The following is a 17,703-nucleotide window of genomic DNA, read 5'->3' as shown; positions in this document are numbered from 1 at the left end:
GCGTCACTACACAAACAGGTGTTTGCGGTGCGTTACACAGTGAGTGTGTCAGTGTGAAGCAGTACTCTAATTACACTCCCTGATTGATGTATATGTTATGGCCAAAACCAGAAATCAGCCAATTCTAGAATTGGCCGGCCGATTCTAGAACTGGCCGATTTGACGTCGGCCAAAGTCCAAAATGCTGGGAATTTCAGACATTGGCCGTCCAGTTCTAGAAACTGCCAAAGTCAGTCGGCCAAAGTCCAAAACGCACAAATCCCAGAACATCCCAGGTCCTGTCCAGCACCATAAATGGCACTCGGAATTTCCTCTCTGCTCTGAAAGATACAGCATAATAATATTTTTAAAGAAAAGCATTTCTTAGTTACCGCTGATACAAATCCTGCAATAAATCTGCACTGTGTCTACATCCTGCTTTCTTGGGTGCAGACATATTGTTAACATCCTGTGCTTTTAAATTAGCTGCTCTGCTGTGGCACAGGGGAGAGATCAAATTACAGTGGTGATTAGTCACAGATGTGGGCGGATGCATGGCTGGGGGGCTTTTCTGGGTGCTTGGCTTGGCTGGGGGTGCTTTGCTGGGCACTTTGCATGGCTGTGGGTGCTTTGCTGGGGGGCTGTGCACGGCTGGGGGGGGGGGTCTTTGCTGGGTGCTTTGCATGGCTGTGGGTGTTTTGCTGGGGGGCTGTGCATGGCTGTCGGTGCTTTGCTGGGGGACTGTCCATGGCTGTGGGAGCTTTTCTGGGGGGCTGTGCATGGCTGTGGGTGCTTTGTGGGGTGGCTGTCCATGGCTGTGGTTGCTTTGCTTGGGGGCTGTGCATGGCTGGGGGGGGGGGGGGTCTTTGCTGGGTTATTTTCATGGCTGGAAATAGTTTGCATGGGGGGGGGGGGTCGGCTTTGGATGGCTGTGGGTGGGCTTTGCTGGGTGCCTTACATAGATTGGGGGTGCTTTTCTGGGCTGGGGGAGCTTTGCTGGAGGTGCTACTCAGACCTCCGATCAGGGAAACCAGAGAGGCGGAGAAAGGCAGAGCAGCGAGCACGCTACCTGCCCGAACCCATACACTTCATATGCAGAAGTGTTTAATGACGTCACGTCGCTTCTGCATTGAAGTGTTCGAGTCCTGCGGGTCTCGCGTGAGCTGGCAGCTGCTATGCTTCTCTCTGCCTCCCTGGTACGGTCGCCCTGATCGGAGGTCTGAGTAGCTGCAGCGGGGAGGAGAGGTCAGCGGGGCTTCCTGTCGGCGGTGAGCGGGACTACGGGACTTGGCCGGCCACGTTAAGACGCAATGCGTTCTGGCCGGCCAAAGTCCGATATTCACATTAATTTCTTACTTTGGCCGTAACATATACACATGCAAGATGTTTCAAAGCACTTTAGGCCTGCAATTTAGCATTCAATGTGATTTCTGCACTTAAAACACTGCTTTGCGTCAAATCCAGATTTTTCCCCAGGACTTTTGGTGTCTATCCCACTCCGCCATGCCCCCCTCCAGGTGTTAGACCCCTTGAAACATCTTTTCCATCACTTTTCTGGCCAGCATAAGTGTTTATAAGTGTTTCAAAGTTCGCCTCCCCATTGAAGTCTATTGCGGTTCGTGAAAGTTCGCATGAACCAAACTTTTGCAGAAGTTTGCGAACCTGGTTCGCGAACCGAAAATCGGAGGTTCGGGCCATCTCTAATAACCAAGGATAGTGTGTGGATCTTGAAAATGGTAGTCTGTCTATAGCAGGGGTAGGGAACCTTTTTGGCCGAGAGAGCCATAAACACGACATATTTCAAAATTAAATTCTGTGAGAACCATACAATATTTCCCCACAAATGCAATCTCAACGGCAGATTTCCCCACAAATGCAATCTCATTGGCAGATTTCCCCACAAATGCAATCTCAACGGCAGAAGATTTCCTCACAAATGCAATCTCAACGGCAGAAGATTTCCCCACAAATGCAATCTCATTGGCACATTTCCCCACAAATGCAATCTCATTGGCAGATTTCCCCACAAATGCAATCTCATTGCCAGATTTCCCCACAAATGCAATCTCAACGGCAGAAGATTTCCTCACAAATGCAATCTCATTGGCAGATTTCCCCACAAATGCAATCTCAACGGCACATTTCACCACAAATGCAATCTCAACGGCACATTTCCCCACAAATGCAATCTCATTGGCAGATTTCCCCACAAATGCAATCTCAACGGCAGATTTCCTCACAAATGCAATCTCATTGGCAGAATTCCCCACAAATGCAATCTCAACGGCAGAAAATTTCCTCACAAATGCAATCTCATTGGCACATTTCCCCACAAATGCAATCTCATTGGCAGATTTCCCCACAAATACAATCTCAACGGCAGAAGATTTCCTCACAAATGCAATCTCATTGGCAGATTTCCCCACAAATGCAATCTCAACGGCACATTTCCCCACAAATGCAATCTCATTGGCACATTTCCCCACAAATGCAATCTCATTGGCAGATTTCCCCACAAATGCAATCTTAGCGGCAGATTTCCCCACAAATGAACTGACCAGATGAGTGGACTGGAGTGCCCTCCTGGACCTGGAGTGACCTCCTGAAGTGACCACGACAGCGGCAGTCCGGCAGGCTCTCACTCGCTGCTGCTGCTGGCACTAGTGCGCTCCGGAGGCAGTAGTCGTGGCTGGCTGTGTAGCTATGGGTGTGCGGCTGCCTCTGGGTCGCACGTCGTCGGGTCGGCTCCTCCCCCGCCAAGCTGCCTCTGTTCCCGCTGGCTGCGTGTCACACGTAACGTGTGACATCACTATTTTACAGGAAGCGCCAGCATCAGCGCATCCATCGGGCAGAAAAGGCGGAATTCTGGCGCGGGAGGCGGTGCCGATGAAGGAGGCACACGTAAATATAAAGACCCGGCATGGAGGAGAGGGCGGCGGCGCAGATTTCAAAAGTAAACACAGGCTCTCTGGCCGCTCTGACACACGTCTTTTAGCGAGCCAGAGAGTCATATGCGGGCATGAAAAGAGCCATATATGGCTCGCGGGCCATAGGTTCCCAACCCCTGGTCTATAGAGTGCTCTGATATGCAGAAACTGAAGTGCAGATGTATGGAGGTAGGAAAATGCAGATTTATCACTGCTGTAGTGATCAAGTGGATTTTATTTATTTTTATTTATTCACCGGTCCATTAACATGAAAAAAATGAACAGACATAATGAATAGATGTACTATATGAAACTAGACAGTTGGTTGGCTGGGCACTGAAAGATGAGTCTGACAGCTGTTTCGCTCCTTGCGGCACTTCTTCTGAGGTTGCGCAGCTCACAAGCATGGTGCCATCAGAACAATACCACCCTACATGGTTAGTCATTGGGATTGTACTCTGTAAGAAGGGGGCAGAAAGATGTTCCCCTCCTTGCAAAACACTGCTATCCGATGTCAAGGAGTTCACCTTTGACACCCAGGATGAGATGGGGTAACTAGCCCCATGCATGTGGGAGTAGGTCCTGGGGTGGTCTTATGAAATCTAGACAGGCTCTCTTTCTGTGTAGTATTGCAGCAAGCTATGGACAGACGGAGGCCCCAGCAAAAGGATCTGTAAATTTCCTAACTGGGATTCCACTGGTTCCCTGACCTGACCAGTGAGAATCCTTCCTGTTAAGGATGTTTATTGGTCATATCAATACACTGATGGGGGATTCAGGCTGGGTTCACACACAAAAATTGTCCAGCCCTGTCCTGTCAGTATTTGACAGTTGCCATCAGTTTTGTATGAGTTTTCTGTGGCTTGGTTCACACATAAATCTGTACATTTCGTGTCCAGTCCTGTCAGTTTTGTATCAGTTTTTGTATTTGTTTTCTATAGGTGTGTTTACACATAAAAGGTTCTTCAGGCTTCCATTGATCCACTAGTGTAACCAAATCAATGGCCCAATGGGGAGGCATTTAAAGATTTGCTTGCTGGGGCTCCCTTCATTTACTATAGCAGAGGTAATGCAGCTGTGTGAAAGGTCATGGGAAGGAGGGAGGCTTCCATCAAAACTACAAGAAGAAGCCTTAGATGTTGGTGATTGGAACATAGAATTAGAAATGGATTACAATGGAAGGCATGAGGTGTTTTTTGTTGTTGTTGTTGTTGTTGTTGTTTCTTTCTTTCTTTTACGTTAACACATTTGTGAGAATGGGTAATTGGTACTAAGGTATACTCATACTTGTAGCCTTTGGAGTCAGACATGGGAAAGTCCACCTTAAAAAGGAGGCTTCTAGATTCCACATTAAGGTGCCCTCTTGACCCACCTCCACATGTGTGGTGAGCCAGGAATGTATTCAGGAACACTGGTTTACATTTATAACCCTTAGCCTATTACTCCAACCTACATACATCCATTTTGGGGTGTTTGGTCTTTCATTTGTGCAAGGTATTGACTTGTATGACTATGATTCTGTATGACAAACAATAGTAGTACCACATGGTACAAGTCTAAAAAAAACCCCTATATTTACTATCACTATGCAAATAATGGCAGCCCAGGCGTGTAACTACTACTGTGTGGTGTTTTTTCCTAGGGTCTACTTGAAGAGGAATGCCTTCTCGAATAGTCGGTGTAGCTGAGCTGTGGCTCACAACCTTTTTCAAACAGACATGGGAGGGGGCATTGCCAAGATGCCAAAGAATCCCTTTGAAGAGAAACCTATCATTAGAGTATGACACATAATAGTGGTGGCAACATGGCCACTTCTGTTTATGGGCATTTTTTTTTCTTTAGAATTGTAATGTTATTTAGCAATAGTTGTGATAAGGAAAATTCCTGGAGAAGGACTTCAACATCACGGGCCATTATTTACTAAGATTCTCCAAGGCTGAAAAACCATCTAGAACACTGGAAACCCCACATGATCCTGCAAACCTAACCTTGAATGCATTAAACAACTATCTGCCCTTAGGTGGCAAACCTTTCAACAAGAGACCATATCAAACCATAGACACACACGTGTTTGCAAACAACAATAGTGAGATTTCTGTACCAGATGTTTTCCATAAAATTCTCACTACAAGTGAGTGAACACGACTGCAATCATCAAGATACCATCTCATTAGCCTTTTGACAACCCCTGCTATGCTCTTGTATGCCCCAGATAAGATTTTCACTGATTTGCTCCTTCATAGCAGGCAAGTTCTCATAATCCAGGCCAGGTTTCTTAGATCACAATGATTTTTCTGTTCACTCTTTGGAACAACATATTAAATCAGAATCTGCAAGCTCATGAATGGAGTCTCTTCCCTGTCACTGATCATTATAAAGTTTACTAATGTGAAGAATTATTACTGAAAATTAATAAATTATCTAATGATGGATATTAGTAAGGTGACTTCCCTTGCATTTAAAGTTGCATCAAATCAATGTTGTCAGCATGGCTGGAATGGAAGTCAGATGGTGTAGAGCTGGGCACTTTAATTGTCTCTCTTCACTGTGAGGGTATTCTAGCAAACGTTGCTGAAATTCTGCATCCATTTGTAAAGATTTATTTATGCAAGTTCATACTGTACATAAAAATACGAACTGTCAGACAGAAATGAATATCATAAGTTTGAACTGCATATTTCCAAATAAGAATACAAGCTTAGATCACACAAATTAAGAGGTAATTAAAGCACAAATACAATGCAAATTGGGTGCAATAGAGGGACAGACAACAGAAAAGACTTTAAAAAATACAGCTAAGATCATGAAAGCGCAAGAGAGATTGATGTTGGCAAACTGAATTAAAAAAAAACGTAACTCATAAAACAAAGAAAGTCCATTATTTTTTCCACTTATAAATTATACTTTCTCTGATAACTTCTAACAATGCAAAAATGAAAGGTGAATATTGCCAAAAGTGCTAATTAAGATAAGAGCTGTTAATGTCTATGATGTATGTAGAGAAGAGACGTGTATACAGAACTAAAGATAACAGCAATATATCCTGTTTTTACAGCCTGGGAACCAACGACTAGATGAAAGCTTGTACCGGAAAGTTTGATATATAAACATGAAAAGAATGTTATTTTCCACTAGGATGAAGATTGTACTCTTCCTTTTTGTGGCTATAGGAAGATGGCTGATCGCTTACCCTGTGACTGATGAGTCCACTTCGTGCTTTAGAGGCACAGCCAGAATGAGGGTGTTGTCATGCAGGGATTCTGCCCGCTCAATGTTTCCACTGGGGGAACAGAACAAGCAATTATTAAATGTCATTAAGCTAGGTTTCCACATCAAGTACACCAGTTTAATGAAAATAAAAAGTAGTCTCCTGCCAGCTGCACATTTAGACATTAAGAATATTAAAGCCTCCATTTATCTTCTGCTTTTATTTTGCGCTACACATCCTTTATCTGTATAAGAAATCTCACTGCTGTTATATGGTATATATTTTACATAAAAGCTATGGAATTCTCCTGGTTCTATTCATTTAAAGCACATTTGTCACAAGTGGACATTAAATGGACATTTCCAATAATTAGCCCCAACTTACCTCCCTCTTTTGTTTTAAAGCAGATCTGAAGATATTTTAAAAAAAGAGAGTTTCACTTACCTGGGGCTTCAGCCAGCCTTCTGCAGCCGACCTGTGCCCACGAGGTTACCAAACGAGCCTTTGTTCCCCCGCCGTGGCTCACTTTTCGCTTCTGGCAGTCGCCGTCCACTGCGCATGCACAGCCCTGGTCACACATGTCCTCTTCGCTCTCCGGTCGGCAGGAGCGTACTGGTCAGGCGCAGTAGAGATTTTCTTGTACTCCGTCTGCACAGGACGCTCCTGGCCACTGATGTTCGCATGAGGATGCGCGCGGCCAGGGTCAGGAAGGTGCAGCAGACATTGATTTAGAAGTGGGCATGAAGAAAAGTGAGCCACAGCAGGGGAACGGAGGATCGTTTCGAAACGGCGTGGGCACAGGATGGCTGCAGGGGGCTGGAAGAAACCCCAGGTAAGTGAAACTCTCTTTATATATATATATATATATATATATATATATATATATATATATATATATATGTTCATGTGGGCTCAGCAAAGAGGAGGAACGAGGGACTAACAGGAATGCAGCATGGTGGCGTAGTGGTTAGCGCTCTCGCCTTGCAGCGCTGGGTCCCTGGTTTGAATCCCAGCCAGGGCACTATCTGCAAAGAGTTTGTATGTTCTCTCCGTGTCTGCGTGGGTTTCCTCCGGGCACTCCGGTTTCCTCCCACATTCCAAAAACATATGGATAAGTTAATTGGCTCCCCCTAAAATTGGCCCTAGACTACAGTACTTACACTACATAATATAGACATATGGCAATGGTAGGGATTAGACTGTGAGCTCCTTTGAGGGACAGTTAGTGACAAGACAATATATATACAGTGTTGTGAAAAACTATTTGCCCCCTTCCTGATTTCTTATTCTTTTGCATGTTTGTCACACTTAAATGTTTCTGCTCATCAAAAACAGTTAACTATTAGTCAAAGATAACCTAATTGAACACAAAATGCAGTTTTAAATGATGGTTTTTACTATTTAGTAAGAAAAAAAACCTCCAAATCTACATGGCCCTGTGTGAAAAAGTGATTGCCCCCCCTTGTTAAAAAATAACTTAAAGGTGGTTTATTACACCTGAGTTCAATTTCTGTAGTCGCCCCCATTCCTGATTACTGCCACACCTGTTTCAATCAAGAAATCACTTAAATAGGAGCTATCTGACACAGAGAAGTAGACCAAAAGCACCTCAAAAGCTAGACATCATGCCAAGATCCAAAGAAATTCAGGAACAAATGAGAACAAAAGTACTGTAATTGAAATCTATCAGTCTGGTAAAGGTTATAAAGCCATTTCTAAAGCTTTGGGACTCCAGCAAACCACAGTGAAAGCCATTATCCACAAATGGCAAACACATGGAACAGTGATAAACCTTCCCAGGAGTGGCCGGCCGACCAAAATTACCCCAAGAGTGCAGAGAAAACTCATCCGAGAGGCCACAAAAGACCCCAGGACAACATCTAAAGAACTGCAGGCCTCACTTGCCTCAATTAAGGTCAGTGATCACGACTCCACCATAAGAAAGAGACTGGGCAAAAACGGCCTGCATGGCAGATATCCAAGGCGCAAACCACTTTCAAGCAAAAAGAACATTAAGACTCGTCTCAATTTTGCTAAAAAAAAATCTCAATGATTGCCAAGACTTTTTGGAAAATACCTTGTGGACCGACGAGACAAAAGTTGAACTTTTTGGAAGGCGCGTGTTCCATTACATCTGGCGTAGAAGTAACACAGCATTTCAGCAAAAGAACATCATACCAACAGTAAAATATGGTGGTGGTAGTGTGATGGTCTGGGGTTGTTTTGCTGCTTTAGGACCTGGAAGGCTTGCTGTGATAGATGGAACCATGAATTCTACTGTCTACCAAAAAATCCTGAAGGAGAATGTCCAGCCATCTGTTCGTCAACTCAAGCTGAAGCGATCTTGGGTGCTGCAGCAGGACAATGACCCAAAACACACCAGCAAATTCACCTGTGAATGGCTGAAGAAAAACTAAATGAAGACTTTGGAGTGGCCTAGTCAAAGCCCTGACCTGAATCCTATTGAGATGTTGTGGCATGACCTTAAAAAGGCGGTTCATGCTAGAAAACCCTCAAATAAAGCTGAATTACAACAATTCTGCAAAGATGAGTGGGCCAAAATTCCTCCAGAGCGCTTTAAAAGACTTGTTGCAAGTTATCGCAAACGCTTGATTGCAGTTATTGCTGCTAAGGGTGGCCCAACCAGTTATTAGGTTCAGGGGGCAATTTCTTTTTCACACAGGGCCATGTAGGTTTTGAGTTTTTTTTCTCATTAAATAATAAAAAACATCATTTAAAACTGCATTTTGTGTTCAATTATGTTATCTTTGACTAATAGTTAACGGTTTTTGATGAGCAGAAACATTTAAGTGTGACAAACATGCAAAAGAATAAGAAATCAGGAAGGGGGCAAATGGTTTTTCACACCACTGCATATATACACTGTACAGCGCTGCGCAATATGTCGGCGCTATATAAATACTAAATAATAATAATAATAATAATAATAATAATAATAATGGAGGTAGAAGAAGTGTAGTGGGTAGAGATTTGGGACCTTACACAGATTAAAAGTCTTTTAATCACAGATTTTTGTTATCTGACTCTCTTGGAAGAGTTCTTCTTGATCCTGGATAAATATTTGGTTTCTTATAACTATTTTTGGTAAGAAAATTATAGTTGTATTTCTTAAAGAAATGCTAAAAGCAGTAACCAAACAATATGGTGAAGGCATCAGAAAGGTTCAGCAATTCTGAACTCTTCTTAACCCTGTTGGCAGACAGAACATAGGAGTCACAGTAGATGATTATATACCTATGAGCAGTTACAAGGAACTGAAGAATATCATCACTTCCGGACAGGTGGCTGGTATCAAAGATCACACTGAAATCATACTGTCGTAAACAGGGAAAAGAGAACGCATGTTAATCATTTGTTATTTCACATTATCTATAAATGAAGGAGAAATATATTTTGTATGTGACTATTATTAAGCCAAATCAACTCTGTTTTGTAACTTTGATGACTTATGGTTCCTCATAATGCTCATTGCAAAATATCAGCTTGACAGCAGACTACTACGGTATGAGAAGTGAGTTTGGCACATTTTTCATCTCATACTCATAATAGTAATTACTGAACCGCAGCCTTGAAATTGCAATAAAGGGGATGCTATGAAACATCACAGAACTCAAACGTTAGACTTTTATTTTCAAAACTACATTTCAGATCCCTTTTACACTATGTAAACGTTTTACCGCAAGACAAACAATTACAGTCTATGGAGAGTTTCATACTTACAATGCGATGCTGTGCAACGGAAGTATTCAAATCACCACAATCCCGTTGCAAAGTCAACAGTTCATTCCCGCATGATCCATGCCTACTGCACGGATTATGCAGTAATGCAGGTCTATGGCGAAGCATTCAAGTGTAAAGGACGAAGTACACTGCGCATGTGCAGACCGACGGAAATCCCAGTGAAGTACTTCCTATCCAGCAGGGAGTATGTCACTGGACGGGGGCAGACCTATGTATATGATGCTGTTGTTGCTCTCTGCCGCAGGTTCATGTAAAGTACTGATTTGTGCGGTGTGGAAATCCCGTGGAGGGCTGCCAGGCTATGTGATCACCGCACAAGTATAAAAGCAGCCTCAGTCAGAATAAACCAAAAAAAAATCATAATTTTAAGCCTGAAAATGCTGTATTTATTTATTAATGATTTAGTAGATAAAATACAGAGTAATATAGCCATCTTTGCAGATGAGATAAAATTATGCAGAATTATCAACACTAAGATGGATAGTGACAAGGGGACATGATCTTCGTAGGGAGGAAAAAAAATGCTGCCATCTATTTAGAAAGGGGTCTTTCACAGTGAGAATGGTTAAAATCTGGAATATCTTACCTCAGGAAGTAGTTATGGCAAATTATATATCTGCATTTAAAAGGAACCTAAACTGATCATGAATAAAAAACAGTTTAACGCCTGTGCCCACGCCGTCACTAAGCGATCCTCCAGTCCCCCCAACAGCGACCCTCTTCCAGGCGGCCGACTGGCGAATCGATGGCCACTGCACATGTGCGGCTGCACATCCTCAATTGCGCTTCCATCGCCAGGAGCGTTCTGCACATGCGCAGTAGAGATTTTTTCATACTGTGCATGCGCAGAGTGCGATCAGGAGGCGCACGGACCAGGGCCACACATCCAAATGACAGAGGGTCCCTGCTGGGGACCGGAGGATCGCTTTGTGATGGCGCAGGTACAGGATGTCTGCAGGGGGTTGGTAGAAGCCCCAAGTAAGATAAACTCTTTTTTTTTTATTCATCAGTTTAGGTTCCCTTTAAAGAGGGCTTGAATGCTTTCCATGCATTGAAGGGCATCCACAGCTATAATTACTAGGTAATTCCCGAGTGAGTTTATCCAGGGATTTATCTGACTGCCACCTGGAGTCTGGAAGGATTTTTTCCTTAAGGCTAAATGACCCAGGCCTTGTAAGGTTTTTCTGCTTTCCCTGGATCAAGTGGGATATGTGCGGGCTCAGGATTTATTTTTTTTACCTGGTTGAACTTGATGGACGGTTGCCTTTTTTCAACTAAACTTACTATGGTTTAAGCTACAATTTTTGAAAGATATAAATAGTATTCTCTGTGATTGTTGCAGCCACATTTAATGACAAAGTTATAAACGGTATTCACAATGATCTTTGAAGGAGCTATAATGAAAATATATACCGGTAATAGGTAAAGATAAAATGAAAAAAATAATGAGGCTAAAATGTAGTTGTAAAAATATAGCCATTATAGTTTAGTGACAAAAATATAAATGGTATTCACAATGATTTTTGTAGGTGAAATATTAAAAAGATATAGCCGGTAAAGAGAGAACTGGTTTTTGGCTTGATCAAAATAATCAGTATTTTATGTGGATTTTAGTAGCTGCAAATAAAATGAAACAAATAATAAGGCCAAAATATACTTGTAAATACAGTATATAGCCATTATTATATTAAAGGCATACAGCATAGTGTAAGTGTAATTAAAATTAGGTCCTTTATTATAACCATAAACATTTCCATGATATACTCGATATTACATGGATGTGGCGCCCTTTTTTAACTGATACAAATTTTTTCCTTCATGTGCTGAAGAGTCAAATGTGGGGTGTAAAAGACAAGGTTTTACTGCTATATCGTAGTAATGTTGCCTCATCTGCACAACACAGCATTTATACTTGCACAGAAAAACACTGCGACGAATTACGTTCCTGAAATTCAATGACTCTGCAGTCTCACATACATGCTCAGGATGTTTTACATGTAATTATCAGCATGTTATGCATGTTATGCTCTTTGCTGTTACATTCCTCTTTTATTTTAACAGCAAAAAAAAGTTATTTTCATTCCATTAGGCATTCTGATTTATTACTGCTTCTGGTCTTTACCACAATAAATCATTAAATGGGAGTAATGGGCTTTTTCTTACACAAGGACAAAAAACACTTCTGAATGTTAGCGGAGTCATAAGATCTTCCATCCTACCAACACATTCCCCGATTCCAACAGGTGACTTGCAAAAATCAGTTGAAAAACCTGATACAATTGGATTGCTGCATCCAAAATACTTTCAGCCTCAAATTACAGCTTGGGGAATATTTTCTAGCGTACATTTATATAATTTCATTGTGACATGATGAGATATGTCTATGTGTATGTGCAGTGCTAAGCATACAAATAACTAAGCTGTGGTCATTGTTTTTTTCTGTTTTTTTCTGCCTGAAAGAGTTAAAATGTAAGTATGCAAGTGGCAGATCCTCTCAAGTCTGGAATAGAGTATTGCATAACCCTCACTGATAAGGAATGGCAGCCATAAAGCTGTTTCCTTGCTTAGAACAGCTTCTGATTGGTTGGGATAGATAAAAAAGCTTAATATTTTTAGCTTCTGGGACACTGAAAGAGTTTGTCAGCATATGAGACAATACAACATTAAACATTTTTTTCTTAGGCGATAAGCAGAAAATCAGCAATGCTGCTAAGGTTTTTTGAGCCCCATGTGGCACATCATTAGCAGCACCACATCAGCAGAGCTGCCAGGATTGTCACTAGACAATCTCAATACAATCAGTCACGAACATGTGGTTCAAGTTGTGAGCACACTAGCCTCTGCCCTGCCTAGTCCTCCTTAATGCATATCCACTCAGACCACCAGGAACATATGCCACCCTGCTGTCCTCAAATATGGTGGTGACGTCTGCATATTAACTTGAAGGGGCAGAGACCGAGCTGATTGGAGGACAGACACGCTGCACCAAATCACTAGAGGGAAGCAGATTGCATGCAGCGTGCAGACTGAACTAGCCCAGCACCGTCAGGCTGTGACACACTGTCATAGTAGAGCCGTGAGCAGAGGTGCAAGGAGCAAGACTTTTCGAAGCGGAGGTGCAAGGAGTGACCGAGGTACTTCTCACATGAGGCCCCAAGCAGGAGCTTGCCTCTCTTGTGCCTTGCAGGATTCTAAAAAAGTTATTTTTAGGAGTAGGGAGATAAATACAATTGCTTATCTTATCAGTTCATTTTGTCAGTTCTGTATTTGGATCATAGTTATATACTTAATTTGGTTGAAAAAAGACATGTGTTCATCAAGTGCAACCAGAAATAACAGGTATGAGATGATGAAAGGAGACCAAGTTTGAAAAACATTTTTAGTGAGGTTTTTTTTTTTTTAATGCTTTTAGAAGGTTCTGGCTCTGCTTTTTAGGTTAAGGTTTTACAACAAGTCTTGTTGTACATCCGCTTCAACCATCTCTCTATACTTTTCCCAATCAGAGGGTTCCTTACCTTGCAGCACTTCCAAAATATTTTCTAAACAAACATGGTGTACAATTCTTGTTAAAATGGCCCGCCTTTTAGCCATGGAGGGGGAGACAACCTGCTTTTGGTTGTGATGCATAGGAAGTACATATTGGTTCATTGATGGTGAAATATTTGATGTATTATGACATTTTATTTTCGATCACATTTATCTGATCGCTAAGGAGATTTTTTGCTGATAATTATATCATTGGTGGGCACCTTTTGGGTGTTTACACACATCTAATTTTGAAAGGCTAGTGATTGCCCAATTTTACCTCCTCCATGTAGTATGAGTTTACCCTACACAATATGTTCATAGTATTCAAAATCTGTTGGCCTTCATACTGCATGGAGGTGGTAAAATTGGCCACCCACTGGCCGATCAGAATTGGAAGTGTGTATGCACTCTAAGGACTAGTAGAATTTGTGAGTATCTGGAATGAAGTGGCTCAGTAAGAAATAGTTATTTGCTTATCTAAGCTTTCAATTCAATATTAGTAAACTGTGAGGATTTATTACTCTACTCAATTTTCCTGAATGTAGCCACAATCTTCTAGTACCCGAGTCTTCCTTTTAAAATGCACTGATCCTTTATTTCTTCAATATTATTCCTTTATATTACCATAAGCAAGGCGATTATTTAGAGACTGGATAAGAAATTTAGCAACATGGAACAACTTTTTAGTTGACAAATTCATTTGTTTAGACTGATCAGTATGTCAGGCCAAAAAGAGGAATATTGGAAGAAAAATAAGGGACACAGCAATTTGCTTCCAAAAGAAGGACTATTCTTCCAAAATAGGGACAGATGTAGACTAGGTGTAACCTTCAGGCGTCACCATCATTCTAAACATTAAGAGCTGGGTTTTCCAGGCACACAAGATCACAATCTTTTATAGGGAAGCAAATATTCCAGTCCCATAATATCCACATCTGCTCCTGTAAGTGTTAGTTTTTGAATCTGTGTATGGCTATCCTTGTGCATAGTTTAAATCTGAACTTTCCTTGAATGCCACTATGAAACGATACTCAAGACATTAAGTGCAGCTAATGTAGAGTGCACAACACTAGACAAAGCAATTAATTCAACAGCTGCTGTATCCTCCTCCCACATATTAGGCAAACTATGAAAGAAGTTATGATTTTCCACATGGTTTGATGATTTGCACACAAGTCTGTTTAAACAGTGTACAGCATGCTTCAGCCACGTGTTGTCTTGCACTATGAAGTAAAATAATCAGAACAAAGCACATTACTAATTAATCAGCTAGATGGGACTATAGTTGATTTTTCTTGAGAATTTAATATGGTCTCATAATATTGGTTGCATATGTACACACAAACTTCAAAGCAATATAGAATAGAGTTGGAATGTGCCCAGCCTGTCAAATCATCCTTCACAAGAACCTACCCAAAACAAAGAGTGTGTGATAGTTACACTGTAGTGCTTTTTACATTCAGTTATTTTACTGTCCTTCAGCCTATTTATAATCCACAGAGCAGTAAACAAATGTGCTATGTGAAGTATAGCTGTGTCAGCAAATCCCATTCCTGGTTAATAGACAAAACAAGTGTGATTTTTTTTTTTCTTTGAGATTTTCAAAGTCATCCTGGCATACTATTTTAAATATGGACTATAACACATTATACCATAAGAAATATTATTTACATTTAGGGCATACCTGCATATTATGCATGTGATCACGTTTTGTAGGGTATTTCTTAACAACATAGCACTAAACCTAGGATTCAAATTGTGTAGGGTGGGGAAAGAACTACACTCAGATAGACAACTTGTAGAACAAAGTAAAGCTCTCTTCTTGGAACAAGTCCTACAGATGCATTGCTTGGCTGGAGTTAAATATTCTGTTCTGTTCTAATGAAGGGGGGGGGGGTGAAGAGCAGCACATCACACTGTAATGAACAATACAAAACAAGAGCAATTGATTATCATTTGTCATTTTGGATGGATCAATAAATGGCATCATAGGAAGGGCAAACTGAGGGGCAAAACATAGTGGCCATGAAGATTGTGGGGGACTTCAAGAAGCCCCAGGGGTGGTCACTTCATGTTTCATTTATAAGTTCAGGGGTGTTGTATCTGTTTATTTTACCTTAGTATTGGATCTCATAAATGGAAAGCTCACACTGCATTTAAGATAATCTTCATCCAGCAATTCACAGGCAATGCCCTGCTCCTCCTAGAAATGAAAAAAATAGGAAAAGTATTATTGCATACAGAAAGCAAAATTTCCTATTGTGTGCCTTACTATTTTAATGCAATTAAATCTGCTTGAGATACTGAATGTGTATTGATGTACAGTAGCTTTAAACTTAGCATGACTATAAACAATGTTAGTCTATTGAATATGGAATCATGCAGACTGGGATATTTTGATACATGTACACTGCTTTGTAAAAAATATTCTTTCTCTCCGATGTCTTTGCGGTTTTGCTACATTGCATCCTAACAATATAGTCCGAACCAGGCAAGGAGAATGAAAACGACATTGAACAATTGCATACACTGTGTGAAAATGATTAGACTTCAATGTGGATTTCGACATTGGAAAAAAGTGGCATGGAGCTAAGATCAGTGACTAAGGTGGATGGTTAAACGCTCTGACCTTCTTATCATCCAGATACTGCTTTACAGACAGCACCCAATCCCAAGCTGCATGTAACCTGCACTACATCTGCATGCAAGTCAGTACTATTGCCATCGCTACTGAAGACATTTTGTGACAATCACTAACAGGCAATATGTCATTGTTATAAAACTGTTTTGGATCTTTTGTTTTATAGACCACTGTTTGCAAGGTGACTTTCATAGCTGAAACATTGGGATTCTACATCTAAACACACTATGGTAAGCAGATCTTAGCAACATAAAATGAACCAGTCAAGCTGATTATGTTAATTGGTCCAATCCCGAGCTGCATACATTTGCATAACATTAACATAACATTTACATAGCTTTAATTTATTTGCTTGCCATCTTATTGACTATTTCTAGTTATCAAAATAAAAATATTTGATTGCTGTCTGTGTCACCAATTGAGAAACTTTATCCCACTTGTTGTCTTCGGTTACCAAGTTACTTGACAGGAAATGAGGGACAACTCCAAAATTAGAAGAAAGCTTTTCCACGCTTCTAACACTTTAAAAATAGTTCTACTGTACATATAAGATTGAGTGAAAAATACAAATAAAGAGGAAAATTACATGAACCTTTTGTAATAAACAAAGAAAACAATGAAAGTCTATGGGCCACATTGCAAATCACAGCTCTATGCCATGTGCAATGTACCATTTTGTAATACCATGTGATTATCATACAATGCTATCCTATGGAACCGCATAAATGCTATTCCAAAAATGCAAAACGCAGGGAAAAAACGCAAAGGTGCACATGGGAGAAACTCTGCAGAGACAAGTGTGCTCCCAGCCTAAAGCAAGCAACTAGCAATACACTGTGAAGCTGTCATCACAGAAACAAGTAAAGGAAATCACACGTTACCAACACGTACAAGCTTTACATATGCATGTATAAAGTGAAAGTCTCACGAACATCAGTAAAGTGAATTCATCTTTTTTGTGTGGGAAGCAACATCCCACAGTAAAATCATCTTCCATGGCAATGTACCAAGTAATTATTTGAAATTCTTAATATGACGCATTAGAGAATTTATTTGCTGATTCATTTGCTGTGGGTTGTTTTTTAACCACTTCACCCCAAAGTGGTTTTTACCCTAATGGACAAGAGAGATTTTCACCTTTCAGTGCTCATTCCTTTCATTTGCCAATAGCTTAATCACTACTAATCACAATCTACATCTTGTTTTTTTTCACCACCAATTAGACTTTTTGAGGTTATTTGTTTTCAGTAATTACTTTATTTTCTATGCATTTTAAATGGCAAAACAAGGAAAAAAATGAAAAAATGCACTATTTCTCCAATTTCATCCCCTATAGTTTCAATATTAACACTGCTTCTCTACATAAAACCCAAACATTGTATCTGCCTATTTGTCCTGGTTATCACAAGATTTTAATTATGTCCCTAGTACAAAGTATGGTGACAATATATAATTTGGAAATAAAGGTGTATTTTTTCTATGGATTTTTTTTCAACGATTTCACGTGCACTCTTGCGGGAACGCACATGCATGTGCGGGAGCGTGCACGTGCACTCGCACAGCAGCAGCACTGTTTGACTTATAAAAATGTTCTAGAGCCGTTAAGAGGCTCTAGCAGGAAGTTTTTATAAGTCTGCTTGTCATTAAGTGGTTAAAGA

The 17,703-nt window shown here is 40.9% G+C and overlaps 1 protein-coding gene across 1 annotated transcript in view; it reads right to left on the bottom strand.

Moving 5' to 3' along the window:
• The window catches only part of ITGA9 (integrin subunit alpha 9), a 565,489-nt gene that overhangs the window by 144,456 nt on the left and 403,330 nt on the right, over window positions 1-17,703 (bottom strand). Inside the window, exons 19-21 of the mRNA XM_068236571.1 lie at window positions 15,521-15,607; window positions 9,370-9,449; window positions 6,097-6,186 (exon numbers count right to left, since the gene is read on the bottom strand). Of these exons, the coding sequence (XP_068092672.1) occupies window positions 6,097-6,186; window positions 9,370-9,449; window positions 15,521-15,607 (257 nt within the window). The remainder of the gene's footprint in view (window positions 1-6,096; window positions 6,187-9,369; window positions 9,450-15,520; window positions 15,608-17,703) is intronic.

The sequence above is a fragment of the Hyperolius riggenbachi genome, chromosome 5 (assembly GCF_040937935.1).
Source record: "Hyperolius riggenbachi isolate aHypRig1 chromosome 5, aHypRig1.pri, whole genome shotgun sequence".
NCBI lineage: Eukaryota > Metazoa > Chordata > Amphibia > Anura > Hyperoliidae > Hyperolius > Hyperolius riggenbachi.
The sequence above is the reverse complement of the archived record's forward strand: the minus strand, read 5'-3'. Positions and strand labels throughout refer to the sequence as shown.